At 29.4% G+C, this 19,180-nt stretch overlaps 1 protein-coding gene across 2 annotated transcripts in view; it reads left to right on the top strand.

Annotated features, from left to right (window-relative positions):
* The first annotated feature begins 6,714 nt into the window (after nucleotides 1-6,714).
* Hgsnat (Heparan-alpha-glucosaminide N-acetyltransferase) overlaps nucleotides 6,715-19,180 on the top strand; it is a 32,243-nt gene continuing 19,777 nt past the window's right edge. The window contains exons 1-2 of one of the 2 annotated variants that reach the window (XM_014427752.2): nucleotides 6,715-6,756; nucleotides 14,559-14,702. In XM_014427752.2, the coding sequence (XP_014283238.1) occupies nucleotides 6,730-6,756; nucleotides 14,559-14,702 (171 nt within the window). In that variant the 5' untranslated portion in view covers nucleotides 6,715-6,729. Of the gene's footprint in view, nucleotides 6,757-14,279; nucleotides 14,413-14,558; nucleotides 14,703-19,180 lie in introns of those variants that run through there. The other variant, XM_014427754.3, reaches the window with a different exon arrangement.

Here is a 19,180-nt window from a genome sequence, read left to right as displayed (position 1 = left end):
TGTTTTTGACAGGATCTGTTGTGTACTGGCATGTACAATGGGACACACTATTCTTAATCTTGTTATTAAAAACAAATAAGTTCAATATTGGGATGAAAGGGTTATTCAGGAATGTTTTTACATGTAACTAAATTATTATCTTCTAGAAATAACTATTGTGTCAGCGTCAGAGGAGGGGTGGAGGTACATTTGTGGCACGCCTCAATCTTGAAGCATGCTTACAGCACGCGCGTTACAAAAAGAACGGACACTCCTGCCTTATTTGAAACTCGCGGTAGCAAACATTAATTACATCACGTGTGTAATAGTTATGGGATACTTGAGGCTATGCAGGAGATGCATTGTCTCCTCGTATTTTCCCATCACCTACATTCTCTAGCCGTGTGATCTTATTATGTAGTAGTTCACAATTATTTTCCTCTAAATTCCACAATAAAGTGTTTCCCATGGGGTGATTAAATGTCTGTTTATACTGAATCATCTAAATTTAAAATTCTAAAAAATTAGTTTCGATAGGGTAGAATATTTAATGTAACACATATCATTCTTAATTCTCTGGGATTTTTGTTGGGTCATCAAAATTTTAGCTTTATTTGATTAGAACCAATCAATCGAAAACCTTTCCTTGATCAAAGTGGTTCCCGAGATACAGTTTTTTTTAAAAGCAGCATTTCATAAAAAATGTACAGTTAAATTAGTATTGTTGGAAATCTAAATTTTAGGAACCATGAGACTTACACATAAATTAGAAATATAAAGAAAATGGTCAGAGTTTGCCGTCAAAAAAAAAAAAAATTGTTTCAACTATTTATTCGCCCTGCAACTGGGGCAAAACGTCGGAGAATAAATAGTTGAAAACTATTTCGTTCTTTTTTGTCCATCTTCTTCATATTTTAAATCATACGGTCAACTATTTATACATATATATAAATTAGAAATAGTTTTATGTACTAAAAAGTAGTTTATGACGTTTATCTTCGTAGGAGCAATTGTTTTAATGATAATTGCTTTAATAAATTGCTTTCTAGTTCTTCAAAATTCATATTCATGTTCAAATATAATAAAAACTACTACTACCGAAGATAAGGTTATAAACTACCAAATTTTTTGTCCGAATAACTAGAAATTATGATCTTGTTAATTTATTTTAACAAATATCATGAAAACTATTATTCCTACTAAGATAACGTTTTACACTACTTTATAGCCAAATAAAATAGCTTTAATTTGAATGCTGCTAAGTCTCCCGATATAAAGATTTGCCACAATAAATTCACCAATTTCTTATTTTTCAGGATACATTTCGTGAAATTTTTTTAAAAACTGCGTCTCGGGAACTAATAAACGTAAACAGCTCTACTAGGATGGCTCATATTTTAGCATATTATTCTACTTAATAATGTTCTATAAATTGTTCTAGTGTTGATAGTTTCAAAGATGATTTTGAAACAACCACCCTTTTGTATTCCCTCTCCCTACATATACTTGGCAGACTCATCTATTTCGACTAGTAATTATACATAGTTTTCATTGAACTAATAAAAAATTGGGGTGAAATAATTGACTTTTTTTCCTCCAGGCTCTTGTACTATGACTTTCGTTTCTCTTTCTTACTGAAATCCCTAACTGAAGATTATCGGAATATTTTCTATGGTGTTTGTTAAGTCTTGAATTGGAAGCCATAATATTTTTTTAATTCTTCACTGAACCTCTCTCTATGTTGATATTGACTATATTGATCCATGACGAATGTATACCAAAACTGTTCAAAAGGTATCATTTATAATTAAGACAGCAATAGACGAATGAAAGTTAGGAAAACAATCCAATAAGCACAGACGTACTATCCATTAACATCATAATTTGTCTGAATATGATCGAAAATCGCTGTATATCACTGATACTGGTAATTTAGAGAGGTTTCTGATACTGTTTAATTGTTATGAAAGTCTGCTCTCTCATTCACGCATAGTAGACTCTCATTCCCGTTACGAATTCCAGAACGCTTATTATTTCTGGATATGTGGCTGACCTTGGTGAAGGCATGCTCCAGTGGCTGGATGGAGATAATTGGTCCCTGCAAGATCAGATTCGCTTTTTACTTTCACATCGATAGAGAGAGTTCTTTCGATTCTTCCCTTCAGCTTTTTCGAACAATTCGTGAGATTTTTTATTCGTCTGTCGGCGTGACTGTGACGACCTAATGATCGCTATCCGGTGTACGAAATTTCACGAAAAATAAAAAAAAAAAACAGGTCTACTAAAAAAAATAAAGAGATAGAGTACTGGATTTAAAAAAAATAAAAGACCCAATATTATGCTTGAGGATCTACAGGACAGTAGACACGACGACTGGTTTACAGCACCAATGATTTTACCAGTTTGTCGATTAATATCAGCTGTCTATAGTTTTTTTAACGTATTATTTACGATAATTGGATTTTAAGCACCCCATTTATTTGTTTGCATTGTTATAATATGGATAATAATACTATCAGTAGCGTCGCGTTGTGAGCGTGACACTTTAAGGATGTGGTAAAGTTTTACTATAAATAATAATATCTTATAAAATTTGAACCAATTCAAATCATAAATTTTTTATTTGTAACCTGTACAATACACGAAAATATAATTGTTCTTGCCAAGAAGTTCTTTAGAACTACTGTGTATTTTATGTAATTATTCCTTTGTAAATAGGAAGTTCATAATCCAATTCAAAAAAGCTTAGTATCATTTTAAACATTGAAATTCGGAACATTAAAAACAACTAAATGAATATGACTAATTTTTGTTCTGGGGTTAAGATCGTATAAAAAAAATCTAAAAATTATTAAATTAAATTATATTTTCATTTTTTAATAAGAAATATGTAAATAGAAAGTTCATTTCCGGGATCAATGAAAAGAAATTTTTTTACAATTCATTTTGTAATTTTAAAATTAAGTCATATTTTTTTGTAATAATTATTGATGGGAATGCTAACACCGTCTTCATCAATGTTTTTGAAATTTGTATCTATTTCTATTATATCAAACTATCAAATAAAAACCACACATGAAAAAACATATTTGAGTATACATTTACATGTATTACTTAAAATTTAGTTAAAAATTACAGTTGCCAAACTCAATTTCCAGAAAAATATCCATGCCAAATACAATGATGCTTTTCTAAATAAATGTTTATAATATTTTTTAAAAGATAAATATTACTTGAACACTATGTATCATTTATTTTTTAATAGATTGGCTGTTAAATCTACTAGATAAATTATTTTACGGTACCAATGGCTTATGTTGTTCCGTTCTTATTTTTTTTGCTCTGTCTTCTCTACTCGACCAAACCGTTACGTTATAACATCCCATTTTGTGAAACATCCCCTGTTTCAAAGGAAATCATAGTCGTAGGAAATCGCTGCTGAAATGATGCGCGTGAATGAAGAAATAACCACAAGAACGAAACATGTTATCAAAGATGTTTGGATAAAGTTCAAGGAAGGAAAAACGCCAACCATTTAATCGTCAACTGAGTCTACGAAACCCGAGTAGTTTGAACTTCAACTAAGACAGAGGATTGTAATAATTATTTATCATTTTTTAAAAATCCAAATGGACTCATGTTACTAAAGATTAAAGAGCGCGTATCGACTCTATCGCTTAAATTTCAAATATATTATCTACGCTTTGAGATAAATCAATGAACATCTCCTGAATTGTGACACATGTATTAGAGAATCCTGGCAGTTGAAAAGTATCAAGATGAAAGACATAATTTCTTAAGGAAATTTATTGTAAGTAGCTATGTCATCTTTACCCCAGGACCTCACGATTGTATCTATTAAATTACATTATATTATACTAATCTATTAAATTACCTATTAAAAATATAAATGGAAGATTGTAATTCCAAAGGTGAGCTTGGAATGGCTGACTAATTCTAGTTAGGTTTTCCTTACATTCCGAGAAACTGTTTGTTTCTAATGATGGTGTCAGGTTCATCTGTTCCTCAACGAATATAAGGATTACCGGTTTATGTTGATTGTTATATTATTTATATGTACTTTATTTTATTGGTTAGCAAAGGTAATTAGTTTAAGTAGTGAGAAATTTCATTTGATTAAAAAAATGTATACATCTTAATGTTCAAATTCAAAAGAGTTGACAAAATTAAAATATTCGTAATATAGCTGGGACAATTAAATTTTTTAACATAGCTGTATGAACTTTAGTAGTTGGAAGTAGAAATATTTCGAACCATAATAACTGTTATTTTATAACAAATGTATATTTTTAAGGGTTTTATGTTGCTTATTTAATATTTCCAGTGCGTACTTTATTTTAATCTTTTTAAGAGGAAAGTTATTTTGTAACTAATGAGTATTTGTAAGAATATTATTTTTTAATTAATTTGTAATTGTAAGCATGTTATTATCTATATTTAATATTTATTTTATAGTATACTTTAATTTAAATATCTTGTTCTAGGAATGTTACTAAAAATGAACTTCTTAAGTTGTTGGAAGAAGAATTACTTCGAACCATAATGGAGGCAGGAAGAGTATTCTAAGTACGCCACATGAAGATAGAACTGGAGAAAACGGTACCACGTCCAATCTCAAATGACCCAACTCAACAACGAGGAAAGGTTCGTTTTTGTACTTTCACATGAGATATAATTTGAGGAAACTCCCGTAAAATTATATAATTTCTTTAAGGCAGATTGTCAAAAACATATACCTAAAATATAATGGTCCATCGGGAAAATCCCCTCTTCTACCTCTTTCATGACGGCGTGTATACCATTACGCATGCTTTGTCTAGTTGCTTCTCTACTCATTCTAATACCATTTGGTTGTCTACTGACCATCTCCTTATACTATGAAAAGGTAATGTTCTTCGAATTCTTGGCATCATGCTTTAATAATGCTATTTACATAACAATTACATAATAACAATGCCTTATTGTAAGTATTTTTGATTGTGTCAATATTAAAATTTTATTTTTAATTACAACTTTTCCGTAATCCAAAGAGGATTTCTTAATATTTAAATGTAATAATTAATATTATTATTACCAGTATAGTTGGAAAGGGATCACCTCAGAGGCCAAAATCCAAATGGATAGACAAAATCAACAAAGATGGGGTAGAGTGCATGCAGCAAACTGGAAAGCAGTAGCCCTAGACAGATAGGCCTGGAGAAGGCTGGTTCGGGAGGCCAAAGATCTAAAAGGTCTATAGAGCAAACCGAAAGAAAAAAAATAAATAAAACTTGGAAATAAAAGAATAAGATCCTATAATAAGTCTTAAGAACGTGAAGTTTGGAGAACGATAAAGCGATGCTCTCAAAACAATGAAAACTAATGAAGACTATTCTACACTATTGAACATTTTCTTATTCCGATCATGACTTTTTAAAAAATACTCATCATGGAACGATATTCATAGCCCAGTCTTATAAAATGGGTATCCTTAATTGGGTAAACATATGGCGGTAGAGCCGATTCTGACCAAACCATCTCCTTGCACACCTTGGTTCAGTAATTGTAGCGGTGCAAATTTAATTTTTTTTTAATGCATGAGTAACTTATTATATGAATTTCTGTAAAAACAATTAATCACATAAATGTAAAATATTAGATTACTTCGATGCAGATGAGAGCTGTTATATCACTCACAGTTGAATACATCCTCAGAAATACTAAGTACGTTTTGATACCTTCAAGCCCATCTCCAATGCACTTTCCTTTTCATCAGAAACCGAATTCTGGCATCCATACTCTTACCTAGGTGCGTTATATTCCATCTTAGTTTCCTCAGCTTACATTATTCGGGTCACACAGTGTACACAAAAAAGTAATTGAAACCTACATTGGACTGTAATTAGGTATTGCGATTACTCTGATTCGACAATTAAGTAATTAATATAACTAATTCCAATTCTAATTTAATTTCAGCCATTTCAAATAACATTAGCTATAATTGCAATTATTTATTACCCAGCATTGGTGCTACATTAGTTTCGAATTAAGGCCGTCGATTCTCTTTGACATCTTTCTTTGCTCAACGCAATCGTTCCCGAATTTCTTGCTAGAAGTGCTATTTCTTCCTCATACACCTTAAAAGAAAATTGGGAAACTTGAAATACACACTACATTCTTCATTTTATTCTTATCCTCATATAACACTTATTCTTTTCTTCACGATAACTCTTGGTTCTCTTGGATACAATCATTCTCAAAGGTAAGTTCCATTTTATGAAAACGTCGGATAGCAAGGTAGAAAATCATGGGTTCAATTAGCGCATCAATTGTTCATGAAGTTCTTCCTACGCATAATACCTGGCACTACTTTTTATTCTGCCTTTTACTACTTTCAACACGGTCAAAATGAAGGAAAGCCCTTTTTAATGAAATGAAATTTTTATTTAACTATTGTGTATTTATATTATTTTTTAAGTATATTTCTTTTAAATCCATTAGACAGGTGTGAAGATGGATTATAATATCGTTGTCGTCCATTGTTGGTCAATAATCGCAACAATACATATGATGAGTGATGAAGCTAAGTAAGTTAAACTGAAATTCTATTTATCTGATGATATTTCTTTTTCAAATTTACAATTCCTATCTTTATTGATATTTTATTAATATATGGTACTCAATATCATATTTATTAATTTTATTACTTGAAGATTGTTGGTACAATGCTTTGTATCCTTTGCCGTGAAAATGACAGAGCGAGTTCGAACAAAGCTGGTGAGTAAAGTAAATAAGGTTTACGAATTGTAACAAATAAAATTTAAGTTGTTACAATAAGGGCAATATTAAAAGGATCTTTCAATTATGTATATTATTAACGTTTATGGTGAAATAATTTTTAATTTATTCAGATAAACATTAATGGTTTTTATTTGTTACTTTCACGATTATATAATGCTGTGCTATTGCTAGGTTTTGGGATGTATATAGATTGATTTAACAAAATGGAAAATATAATGTATTTAGTTTAAAATTAAGCATGCGTTATTATTTTTACTTTCATGCTGGACCAAAAGGCACGAACCGTCTTTCTTATTCTTTGAGACAATTTGATTATCTATGATATTTTAATGCATATACTACATAAAATATAAATAGTTTTAAATAATACCCCATTGTGCTTTTTGCTTTAATTTATACGATTTTGAAACAATTCAGGTCGACTGACTTACCAAGTGTAGCATTTCAAGCAAATATTTCGCCCTAATAAGGGGTTTTCTTAATGTTTGTTAAAAGAGGAATCATTCGCTTTCCAGTGGTTGTATTAAGGAAGAAATTTGATAGAATGCAGCGGGGTTATGAACGATTATATAATCAATGGTCACTGGAAGAAAGAAGAAAAACCTCCAAATAAATCAATGTGAGAATTTTCTAGTTTTTAATTTCTTTGATAACTGGTATACTTGGGTTTGAGAAGATGCTAAAATCGGACATGATTTCCATTTCTTAAAAAAAAAGATTGTTGATCTACCCTACCGCAAGCCACATTAAGTTTTTATAATTTTTGATGAATATAATATCCTTCAATAGAATCATTTATAGGTTTTTTTTTATTCTTTGGAAAACGATGAATTGATCGGTTGTAATAACTGTGAAAAAAAGTACACTTTAAAAGCTACAAACCAAAAACGTTAAATTTAGGTCATTACTTTTTTTTTTACTGAAGAATGGAGGGATTTCATTATCTTTAAACCTTCCCAAGGTGATAGGGGATATTTTGAAAAAAAAACAACGTAAATCGGTCCAGTAATATATATATATATATATATATATATATATAGAGAGAGAGAGAGAGAGAGAGAGAGAGATTTATGCTACATAAATTATACGAGTTGGCTTCAAACCTGGATGAAATGGCTCTATGAAATATTTTACTATAATTTCAATTCTAAATTATTGAATTCTCGAAACACAATTTATCTTCAACTAATCAGGATCACGTGAGTAATTACATTAGGTGCTGCTCGTTACACCATACTCATAAGGAATAAATAATTTAAAATATCAACACTCACTGTTCCGTGGTTTCTTTCAAAAACAAAAAAAAGACATGGTGTGTAGTATACTGTACGCATCCATTTCACTTTTGCGAGACACACCTCGAACCCCCACACTCATGAGCCTTCCCCGCACTCAAATTATAACTAAAACTTGTCAAAATGGATTCATAAGTTCATAAACAAACGCAAGGAATAATCCTTTAAATGCAAATGACTATTCTGCATGTTTGAATAAGAAACGACTCGACAAACAGATCAGGGCAATGGCCTAGAAGTAGGCGCTTCACAATAATGCCTGCATGAGGTTTTCAATAATTACTTCAACTAGAAATGTGATATAAAACAATAATATTTCATTTTTTGGGGGTTCTAATAATTGATAATTTTTAAAAATTAGTTACTGAGTATTTTTAAACTAAAATGTACTTGTTAATTATAGTATCACCACTCTAGAATAATAATTAATCTAATATTAATTATGAAAACATATGTTCATTGTTTTGTTATTAAAAACTATCGATATTCATTTTAATAAGTAACCTCATAATGTACACATTAAAAAGCATTTTCCGCTTGGTTAGTGACAGCGAAAGGATAAAGAACTGTTACTAACAATGAAGGTATGATCAAACGACCATGAAATGAATCTTTATTTTGGTAAAAATATTTTTTTACACGAATTTATACAGAATGGCCTACAAACATCAAACTGTAAAGTATAAATGACACTTTGTTCATCCAAAGGCTTTAGCGAATAAGCAAAAAATCGAAAGATTATGAGGATTAAATAATAAATAAAATAAATAAAAATGTTTTGTTTACATAAACACGTGTGTTTTAATAATTTTATTTTAAATAATTTAGTTTATAAGAAGTGGTGATACTACAACTAAAACATTCAGTTGTATTTCATTACTAAATTTTCTTCTACAATCTATACATTATTATAATTCTGTCATTACTTGCCTTTTTCGAATTACCAGTATTTCAGATTTTATTAATTTACTTTTTTTTTTAGTAGTAATTTATATTTTAGCTGTATTGTATAAATCTCTAGAAAAAAAATCAAAATTGTATAGTTTTAGCTTATAAGCCGCTGCAGGCACCAATAATTGAAAGTGTTTAAGTAATATTTTACTCTATCTTTATTATTTTATATGTTATTTTGTTACCGGCCGATAAATGTTGCCATCGGGTCGTACCCATTTGTTATCCTTTGCTGATTAGTTAAATGCATAATAAAAAAAAACTTCGTCAGTGTTTCTTTAATTATAATTTTTAATCACATAATAAGGACCGTCATGCGAGAAACAAAAATATTTTTCCTCAAAATTGAAACCACCCCCCATGATCAAGCATAACTACCCTCCTTAAACGAATAAATATTTATGGATAAATGGAACATAATAGTTGAATTAGAATATAAAGGTTGTATTAGGAGAAACCTGAAAAACTAAATTAAATCTGCAAACTTTAACATTTCTTTATATTGTTTTAAAAAAAAATTATATTTGACAGTAAATTTTACTGTATGTACCGCTGAAGCAAGAAATTTTCATTTGTTTTGTAATTTCCTCCTCTTTTTCTATTTTGTTAATTACAAAATAATTTCATTAGTTATATTAGTTTAGTTAGTAATATTTTAAATAGTATGGTTTACTATAGTGTTTTTTTTTAATTAGTTGTATTAGTTAATTCTTTTCTTTTCTTTCGTTAACTTATAATTTCTATTTTTATTTTTAAGTATTGTTTTTCTTAATTTTTACTTATATATTATTTGTAATTTTAATTATTTGGCCAACCCTCTTTGTATGGATCTAGGCTATAAATATAAAAATGATGCCTGTAAATTCCCATCTCTGTAGTAATTTAATTTAAGAAAATCAATTATTATGGTCTCCTAATGCCGTAGCAAGAGGCCGCGAAAAACACCAACAAAAATTAAGCGATATTGTAAAAATTGATAATAATTATTAAAAAGTAAATATTTCAAAATAAAATTGAATCAATTGAAGTTCTAAAGGAGACATATAATGTAAGAGATTGACTCCTCACTTTCTATTGCCCTGTGACAGTTCAATAAACACCGGCCTCAAGTACTCTTCGCCGGCGACCAATATCTGCAACTCAGCGCTTTCTCTTCACGAGTATCTCGCGGGGCCGCTTTCGGATTTGTGGCCTGAGTTGTGGCAAATAAATTTGGATTGCATTATAATCTCAGAGAAACGTACTCAGTCCAAGGAATTGTAAAAGAGAGAGAGTAGATTCGAAGGCAGGATGACCCACTAATCTTAGGACTTCTTTTATTTCCCGAAAACCAATGCGTCCAAGATTTTTAAGTATAAATTACCACATACTTATCTGACAAGTGTGAATGAACTGCAGAAGAGGAATGGAAAAGCCATTGGAACTAATTTAACAATAATTAAAAAACAGTTCAGTGTGATAATGAATTATTATGTATGGACTTATACTATTTCTGATGAATATATAGTTTAATTAGCTAAACTGTCAAGCTGTGGATAGTAAGTAATCGAACAATATAGTGTATCAGTCTATTATTATTTAGATTATTTCTTCAATGTTATTTTACAGATATTAATCGATAAATATTGAAAAAGTGGCTAAAACTGTAGACAGCGTGAATCCACCACTCCTGCTCTCAGATGAACCCTCACTTATCTTAAAACTTGTACAGAGAGTTAATCTCCCTCAGAGGTAGAGATCCACCACCAAAAATAATTTTAAGGGGAATTCTTCCATTCCCGACCCGCTCCCAAAATCCCAGAATTAGGAAGTTAAATGAAGCAACATTGACAAAGTGGCTAATATACTGGAAATGGGCGTGAATTCGACATTCACACGACACACCATGAACGCAACAGACCGAACCAGTACTAACCACTTTGACAGTTTAACTATTTTCTTTTATCAAAGACTTCTATATTTGTTAAAAGTAAATGTTTTACGGAAATATAGGACCGGTCATAATTATGGGATTTCTGTGGCGAAGGGAGAGAGAAGCATTCCCTTTTAATTAGTTTTTAGATTGTAATGATTTGGTTCAATTATAGCGTCATATTTTAACAAAAAAATAATATGATAAATGAATTTACTGCTTGATAAATTTATAATTAAAGGCAGTAAATTCATCGTATTTCTCCAAGATAAAAAAAACTTAAATTAATAACTCTTTATGTTCACTTTCAACACATACTTCAAATCTTGGATTCATAATCTGCCTAGATAAGAGAAAGGTGAAACAATACAATCAAGGTCTAATCGATTTTAAGGGGGAGAGGAGCTGATTAGTTCACACGATGTTTAAATTCTGGTAGCATCTTTTTCTGTTGGTGAAAATATATTTTTTTTTAATTTTAGCAAAAAAATTAAATTATTATATAAACTCCGCATCAAAAGTATTTATACACCTCTGAATCACCAACCAGTTGTAACGAATCTCTTCCAAAAGGAACAAGCACAAAACAACATAAAGTATTTCCACATCTTTGTTCATTAATTGTTTCCAATCTGATGTTCTCTAGCGATTCTAAGCTTGGTTGCATGAGGTAACAACGCTGTTTTCTTGATTTTTGTTGGCCTATCTTTTATTCTTCTCCTAATGGTTGAGAATGAATGATGGATGTTTAGTTGTGCTAGAGTTAATGCTGTAATCTACGTCTTTCGGAGAGCTTGAGGATGAAAGATTTCTTTTGGTCCTGCCTTCCTCGGATGGCCAGGGATGTCGTTACGAAATGAGGGGAAAGATAGGGAGAGACGTTATTGTCCCCTCCGCATAGTTAAAAAAATGATGAGTCAGGAAATTTGAGAACTTGCTTCAAATTGAGAAAATTGATGTGAAGCATTACTAAAACAGGTTATTATACTCAAAATTGCTCATAAACGTTATTTAGAGAAGCCAGTTATCTAAAATCTTTAAGAAAAGAGTAAATTTCACAGAGTACTCCTCAGACCTCTGGTAAATTGGAAAATTCAGTAAGATTGTTGGGAAATATTATATTCCCTCTCTCCTCCTCCGATATTTTTTTTATTTTATACCACATCAGCCTGGAAGGCCTAACATGGTTAATATGGTTAGATCTTCTTTTGTTTAGCAATTGATTGTGGGGGAGGGGGTAGTATCGTGCAAAAGACACCCTTAACTATTTAAAACGCTATAAAATATTGAACAATTGTGAATAATAACAGCGAATAATAGAAGATACTTACATAAAAATAAAATACATAGATAACAATAACAATTCTTAAGTGTAGAGAAAAAAAAGAAGAAAGAAACAGAAAAATTAATAACAAAAACAATGATATTTATAGATTTATTAAAATAAATATCTGACTTCTAACAGGGGGAAAAAAGTTAATTTGAGAAAAAGATGTAGAGAAAAAATAAATAAAACAGTAGTAATGACAATAATATAATAGATAATTATAGATTTTAAAACATAATATCTTGAAGTGGCCTAGGCTTCATTCTTCGAGATGAGGTTGAATTTCCCAAGTTGTAAGTTACTGCTCCTTTAACTGGCGGAGTGGAATATAATGAACCACTTTTTGATGCAGCCGTCTATAGATTCCATTAATAGTTCCCAATCCTTCCATACGTTGTAGCAACTTCCGAGTAGAAGGTCCAGAAGGTCTTTGTCCAAATCTCTTTGGTTTTTTGTATCACTAGGACGTAAGGTATTCGCAGTGTCTACTAGCCGTCTTGAAATTTGAAGGATAAAAATAACGTTTTATTAAACAAACCTCTATTGCCAAAATTGGATTGGCACCTCTTTGTATCCAGAAAACAAAATTAAACTTTAAAATATTTGAATGTTTCAATCTGATTGGAATAAGTTAAGCAACACCGAATAAGTAGGAACACATGCGGATCAAGAAAATGGCGGCTATAAGCGATGAAAATTCCGCTCCAAAAACAAAAGTTTCGAGGAAACTAAAACAAAAAGTTAAAGAATATATTAGGGGTATTCATGATCTTTAGTTTAACATGTTAAGCGGAAAAAGTTGCGTTGAATGGAGAAATACTTCTTTCTTTCAACATGTTAAAACAACAGAACATTTAACATAGTTGAGAGTCTGCTAAATAGAGAATGACGACACCCAACAGACCCGGAGAGCTCCACTATACTTTGGCTGGTGTCATTTTGGTAAGTTAGTGGCTCGTAGTTCGTGTCGTTTTAAACTCTAATAAAGTAATGGATAAAAAGAACGATAAATTAATATAAAAAAAAAACTAGAAGTGGAAACACGGAAAAGTTAGGTGGAGGAAAGATGATCTGACGCAGCTATTTGAGATTTTAATATCTTGATTACAAAACAAGTTGTCTAGAAAATGAGCTAGTAAATGGTTATGCATTAAACAGATAACATGGACTTTAAATTAGTCTACTCGCAATCCTATAACTATAACATTTAGCATGTTAAAACTTTTCACACTTTTACAACACATCTTGAATACCCCTATTAATGATTTTTATTAATAATTAGTTTCATTATTTTAAGGATCGTTTTCGAACCTTTTTGATCATATCCCATATATTCAAATAATATATCATGGCTTTGCTTTAATAGTATAGCACATCTGACAAAAAAAATATATATATTTTATTTTAAGTGGACTTATTCCAAAGATAGTACCATTGACTGGGACTACTTTCTCTACAAACTGTCCCAAAGCTAATAGTGCTATAACAAGGTAACCCCAGTCAGCAGTAAAATCTATAGAATAAGTCAAATACAAAATTTCTTATGTCAGATGTGCCACTATTTAAGCTGTTAAAATATCTCGACTTCTTCAGTGCTCTCGCCTCCATGAAGCTCTAAAGGGCTGCTTAGTCTGGTCTGCTAACTGCACAATTCGCTCCAGGATATGGATTAATTAGAACAAACATGAATTTTAGCATTAAACATTCTAATACTATCATAATAACTTAATATTAACTTTTTTTTTCCTTTTGCTGTTAGATACACAGACTAAATTTAAAAAGCTGAAGTTCTAATTATATGTAAATATTTTCAGAACTTTGAAGCTGTTGAAATACTTTTGATGGGGAGTATATAATTGGTCAATTTGTATACTTGTATTCAAAACCAAACAATGACAGTTGAAAATGTCTTTAAACATAACTGAAAATCAATAGGAGCTATTAAACGTGAATCATGAGTTACCCACTAAACAGAAGGAGCCTTATTGCTAACCGTACAAACATATACATTAACATCAGCAGAAATGTTCCAACTTGTCCATTACACAATCACAACTGCTCCCCTCCCCCTCACTTTATGAAAGCTCTGATACTCAACCAGTGCCCAGCCTGCTAGTGAAAGGAACCAGATGGGACCATAGACTCAGGTGTGTTTATCGTCTATTTTATTTATTTATTGATGTTTAAAGTTTTTTTAATTTTTTTTTTGTCTGATCCTCCACAATAATATTTGCTATTTTTTTTTCCTTACTTGTTCACAAGATTAATGATCAGTTATGATAATGATTTACAGAGAAAGATGTCTTGGTTCGAGATACCAGGAGGTGATGCCACCAAACACTATGACTTCTCAAAGTTGAAAGTAGATGAAGCTTTTTTAAAAGTAACAGCAAATGATCAGATCAGACTCTTTAGTTTATCAGACGAGTGCTATAAGGTGAGAGGATAGTTCTAATTTAATTGATTAATCCAAAATCATCCATTTTTGTTTTTATCATATTTGTGTTCATTAGAATGGAAAAAAAAATCAAATGTAAATAAAGTTTATGAATATTCTTGTGAGCTATATTGCTTAAATTAAATCAAATAAATACTAAAGTGTACATTGATTTTATTTACATTTCTTGTTTTTTAACAGTTTCTTTTTACTGATAATTAATAGTTATATTTAAGATAGTATACAATGTATGGTGTAGTTGCAAATTAAAATTTTGGCCCTCACATACTCATATTTTTCTTAATGTATAAAAAAAAAATAATTAAAAAGAAAAAAATATTTGAATTACAATATTGATGTGTGCATTTTTACTATTTTTTTTTTTTAAATTTATTGTATTTCATTTCCGATTTGATTAATTTATTCTAACTTTAATGAGACCCCCCCCCCCAATATGAAGTACTTGATACTCAAAATTAAATATGTAGTTAAATTGAACTTGAATGAACTAGTTTCTCATATTTATTTTAAAATCAGACACATTTCCTGTAATCAAATAATTAAGAATACTAGTTGTATGGCACAAAATAAATGTTACAATTATGGTTAAATTGAAAGAGTACAAAAGAAATAGAAGGAGATAGAGAGAAAGGGGAAAATTGTTTTAGTTATGAGTTGAGAGAAAACAACCACAGGCTCATGTTTTCAATTCTTCCACTTGTCCTAATTTGATCAATTTTTCTTTGGTATTACAAATATATATTTGTACAAGGCTATTTAAATATATTTTTAGCATAATGTATGTATGTATATAGACACCCTACAACCCTGCTTAAAAATTACTCAGCCCCATTTTGCCATAAAAAGACTGCCCCTATTCTAAAATTACTAATATTTCTCAGTGGTTATTCCCTTGTTTTTAAAATAGATTGTTTTATTTTCTTCAATTAATATAATTCAGTCGGTTGACCTTGCACCTGAGGTCATTAGGAAAGTTAGTAGATCGAACAGGAAAAATATTTATGAAGGACATTTATGCCTGTTCAATGGCTATTCTAGAAAAAATGTTTGCAGTATAAACTTTAAATTCTTGATGTGAATATTATTTTTATTCTCTTGTAAATACAATAAAATGTTAAACATTCAAATTGCAAATGTACTTCTGTAGAAGGAGAAATGCTTCATTTAACAACAAGCAATGCTACCCAAATAAATTGAGTTGCTATAATACACAGCACACAAATCAGACTTATTAGATAAAATATAAATACTAACATGAAGTTATTAACAAAGTTATAATATATTTTTACCTTTATTTCTTTTTATCTAAATATCTTCAATCTGTAATAATTAAATATCTAATATATTATTAGTATATTAGTAAATATTTTAAATTATTAGAAATATTTACTAATATCTAATATATTATTAGTATATTAGTAAATATTTCTAATAATTTAAAATATAATTAGTTAATATTATTTCAAAAGTCATTTTGACTAATAATTATATCTTTATATTTATTTTGTTGTATTAATGAACCCTATGTGAATATTATTTTCAGTTTCTGTACTAGTTATTAGGTGAAATCTTTTAGACAGAAGATAATATCAATTATTTTCAATCGATTGTCATGTTTTTTTAACGTGGCTTATTATTTTTTAAACTCTATCAAAAATATGCATTTTTGTATTTTATTTTATATAATATTAGTTACTTAATTCATTCAATAGATAAATTCATTTTGCTTTTATCCCAAATTTCTTGCAGCTTTTCAATAGTGTAACATGAAATATTTTAAATTAAATTAAATTTCAACATCTATCAACAGCGACAATGATTAATATGCCTGACGAGTTCTTTTTTTAGTTTTGTTTTTACTGTCAATGAGAAAGGTATCTGAAAATTTAGAGTATCACTTCATTGATAATTTTTTTTTCCTTTTTTTATATGCATTCTTTTATAGAAGTGTTATAAATTTTGTTTTGCTTTTGCTGCTGATGTTCATAAGATATTCATAATGTAAAGTCACAGTATCAATCTCTAGCCTCATGCCAAAATTTTATTTGATCGCCATAGAAAATCATACCAATTATTAAAAGAAAACATATTTTTTAAAACGTTGATCGATTTTAGAAATCCACTTCCACAGTCAAGTTTAAACTTAAGGTGTATTTTGAACTCTTACATCTAATTTATCAAGTTTCTTTTTTAAGCAATTTTTATAACTTTTAAAAACAAGATGAGCTCATGGTCTGAGTTCTAATACAAGAGAAGCATTCGAAAATATGCTAAACAACTAGGTACATGGGTTTGTTCTATTTGTTATGATATTCTACACAGCGCTCGAATATAATAAGAAAGATCTGAACAAAAAAAAAATAAAAATAAAGAAATTTGCAAAGAAAATAAACGATTCTAGAGATGATATAACAGTCCTTATAAGGGAAATAGAGCGTATCATCTTACAACTAAATCGAGATAAGATCAAATGCATGATAGCGAATGACGTGATAAGCTTAGTCGGACAAAGGTGGACACATTAAAATACCTGTGCCTATAATAAACATAAAAAATATAAATAATAAAAAATAAGCTAGCAGAAGAAATACTTAATTAATCAAGCAATATTGATCCTATAAATCGGGTTGCTTCAAAACAATCTCATTGAAAAAACAAGCGTGGAATTTTTTTTTATTGGGACCAAAAAAAAATTTTTTTTTTACGGCTGTCTATTTCATTTAACTTTGTTATGATTGATGATATTGCTTTATGTGAAGTCTTAACTACGCGAAGTTGATGTAAAAAGTACTGCCAAGGAAATTAAGAAATTTGTCCGTGGTCAAAATGGAATTGTACTCCAACATTTTAGGTTTTAATTTTGTAATAGCAAAATAAAAAAAAAACTTATAAGTCTATATATTTCCTTTAACTTGATTTTGTGGTGAATAAAGTTATTTCTTTAGTGGAGTACAAACCACGTCAACGAAAACTTAAAATTAAAAAATATTGTTTGGTTAGTAAAGTTGAATTTGTACCCGAAGATTTTAGTTTTTAATTTTTAAAAAGGGAAAAAAAAACTAAGAAACGCACTATATAATTGAAACTACGACATGTTAGCGCTGAGAAATATAAAAATTATTTGAAAAAATCAAACATATCTGAAAAAAAAAATTAATTATAATGTGAGAAAACATTCTCACCCGTCACGTGTCAAAACACAACTCGTCCGTAATTTGCAGTTTCAATTAATTCAAACTTATGGAATGAGTTTCGAAGTATATAATAACTTGAATTTAAGTAATTCATCATGAAACCAATTTTATTTTGTTCTGGACAAAAATACGGGGGATATAATACATTATTATTCCGAAAATAAAACTTTTTTTATAACATATAAAAAATGTAGCACACTATCAAAACTACTATAAAGTTTAATTTGACACAGGATTGTGAGACTTTCTCTCCGTTATGTTTTGAAAGCAGAATAGAGATTTCAAAACAAAAAAAAATACTTCGACAACTACTATAAAACTTTGAAATGGAGATTGACTGAGTTACATGAAGAAAATTAAAAATCCACAGAGGAAAAATTTTAAAATAAATACTTATGCAAATATGGTCCTATTAAAACATTATTATTATGCGAAATAGTTTTAGAACGTATTCTGTTTATTTTTTTATATTATACTTCTAATATTCGTGCTTGACTGTTAATTAACTTGTGAAAAAAGTAAATAGGTAGTCAGCTGATTGATGATTGAATTTCTATAAACTGTTATTATTGTTTATGGGAAATAAAAACCATAACCTTTTTTTTTTTTAACTTTGCTTGATAAGGACGTTTACGTTGATTTCTATTAACAACATACGAAATAAGATAAAGTTTAAGAAAAAAATATATTTACTGTCACAGATTCATAAGTAATAGATATCTTGTTGGAATATATCTGAGTCTTTTAGGTGACTAACTTTGAATGGTAATGTTCCAGATAAATGAGTCATTATGATAAGCAATCTTCCGTACTTAGATCATATCTGAAAGTGACTGAATAGTTGCTTCAGGTATAATTGTTTTCACTAAATAGTACAGTTAATTGCATGTAGGCTCAAAATGGGGTAATTAGAGTTGGTCATTCAGCTTTTTGAACAAAGGATTCCTTCCAAAATCTTATCAACTACCAATAAAATTACCGAATATTTTAAACTATAATAATGATTCAAAGAAAAATATTTTGTAAATTATGGAATCAATTAATTATCATCGAAACAGACGAAATTACAAATTTTTGGCTGCTATAGTTTTTTGACAATTCTAATTTTTTTTTTGGAAACGATACACTGTGTAAGTAATATAAAATTAGTATACACTATAAACCTTTTGAAATCATAAATAAAGGTAACTCCGCTAATCCAGGGCATTGAATAATTTAGTAGGGTAACTTTTTTTAAGACATTAAAGTAATGTCATATAATAT

This window comes from Halyomorpha halys, unplaced genomic scaffold (assembly GCF_000696795.3).
Source record: "Halyomorpha halys isolate HHAL.00 unplaced genomic scaffold, Hhal_1.1 Scaffold669.1, whole genome shotgun sequence".
Taxonomy (NCBI): domain Eukaryota; kingdom Metazoa; phylum Arthropoda; class Insecta; order Hemiptera; family Pentatomidae; genus Halyomorpha; species Halyomorpha halys.
The sequence above is the reverse complement of the archived record's forward strand: the minus strand, read 5'-3'. Positions and strand labels throughout refer to the sequence as shown.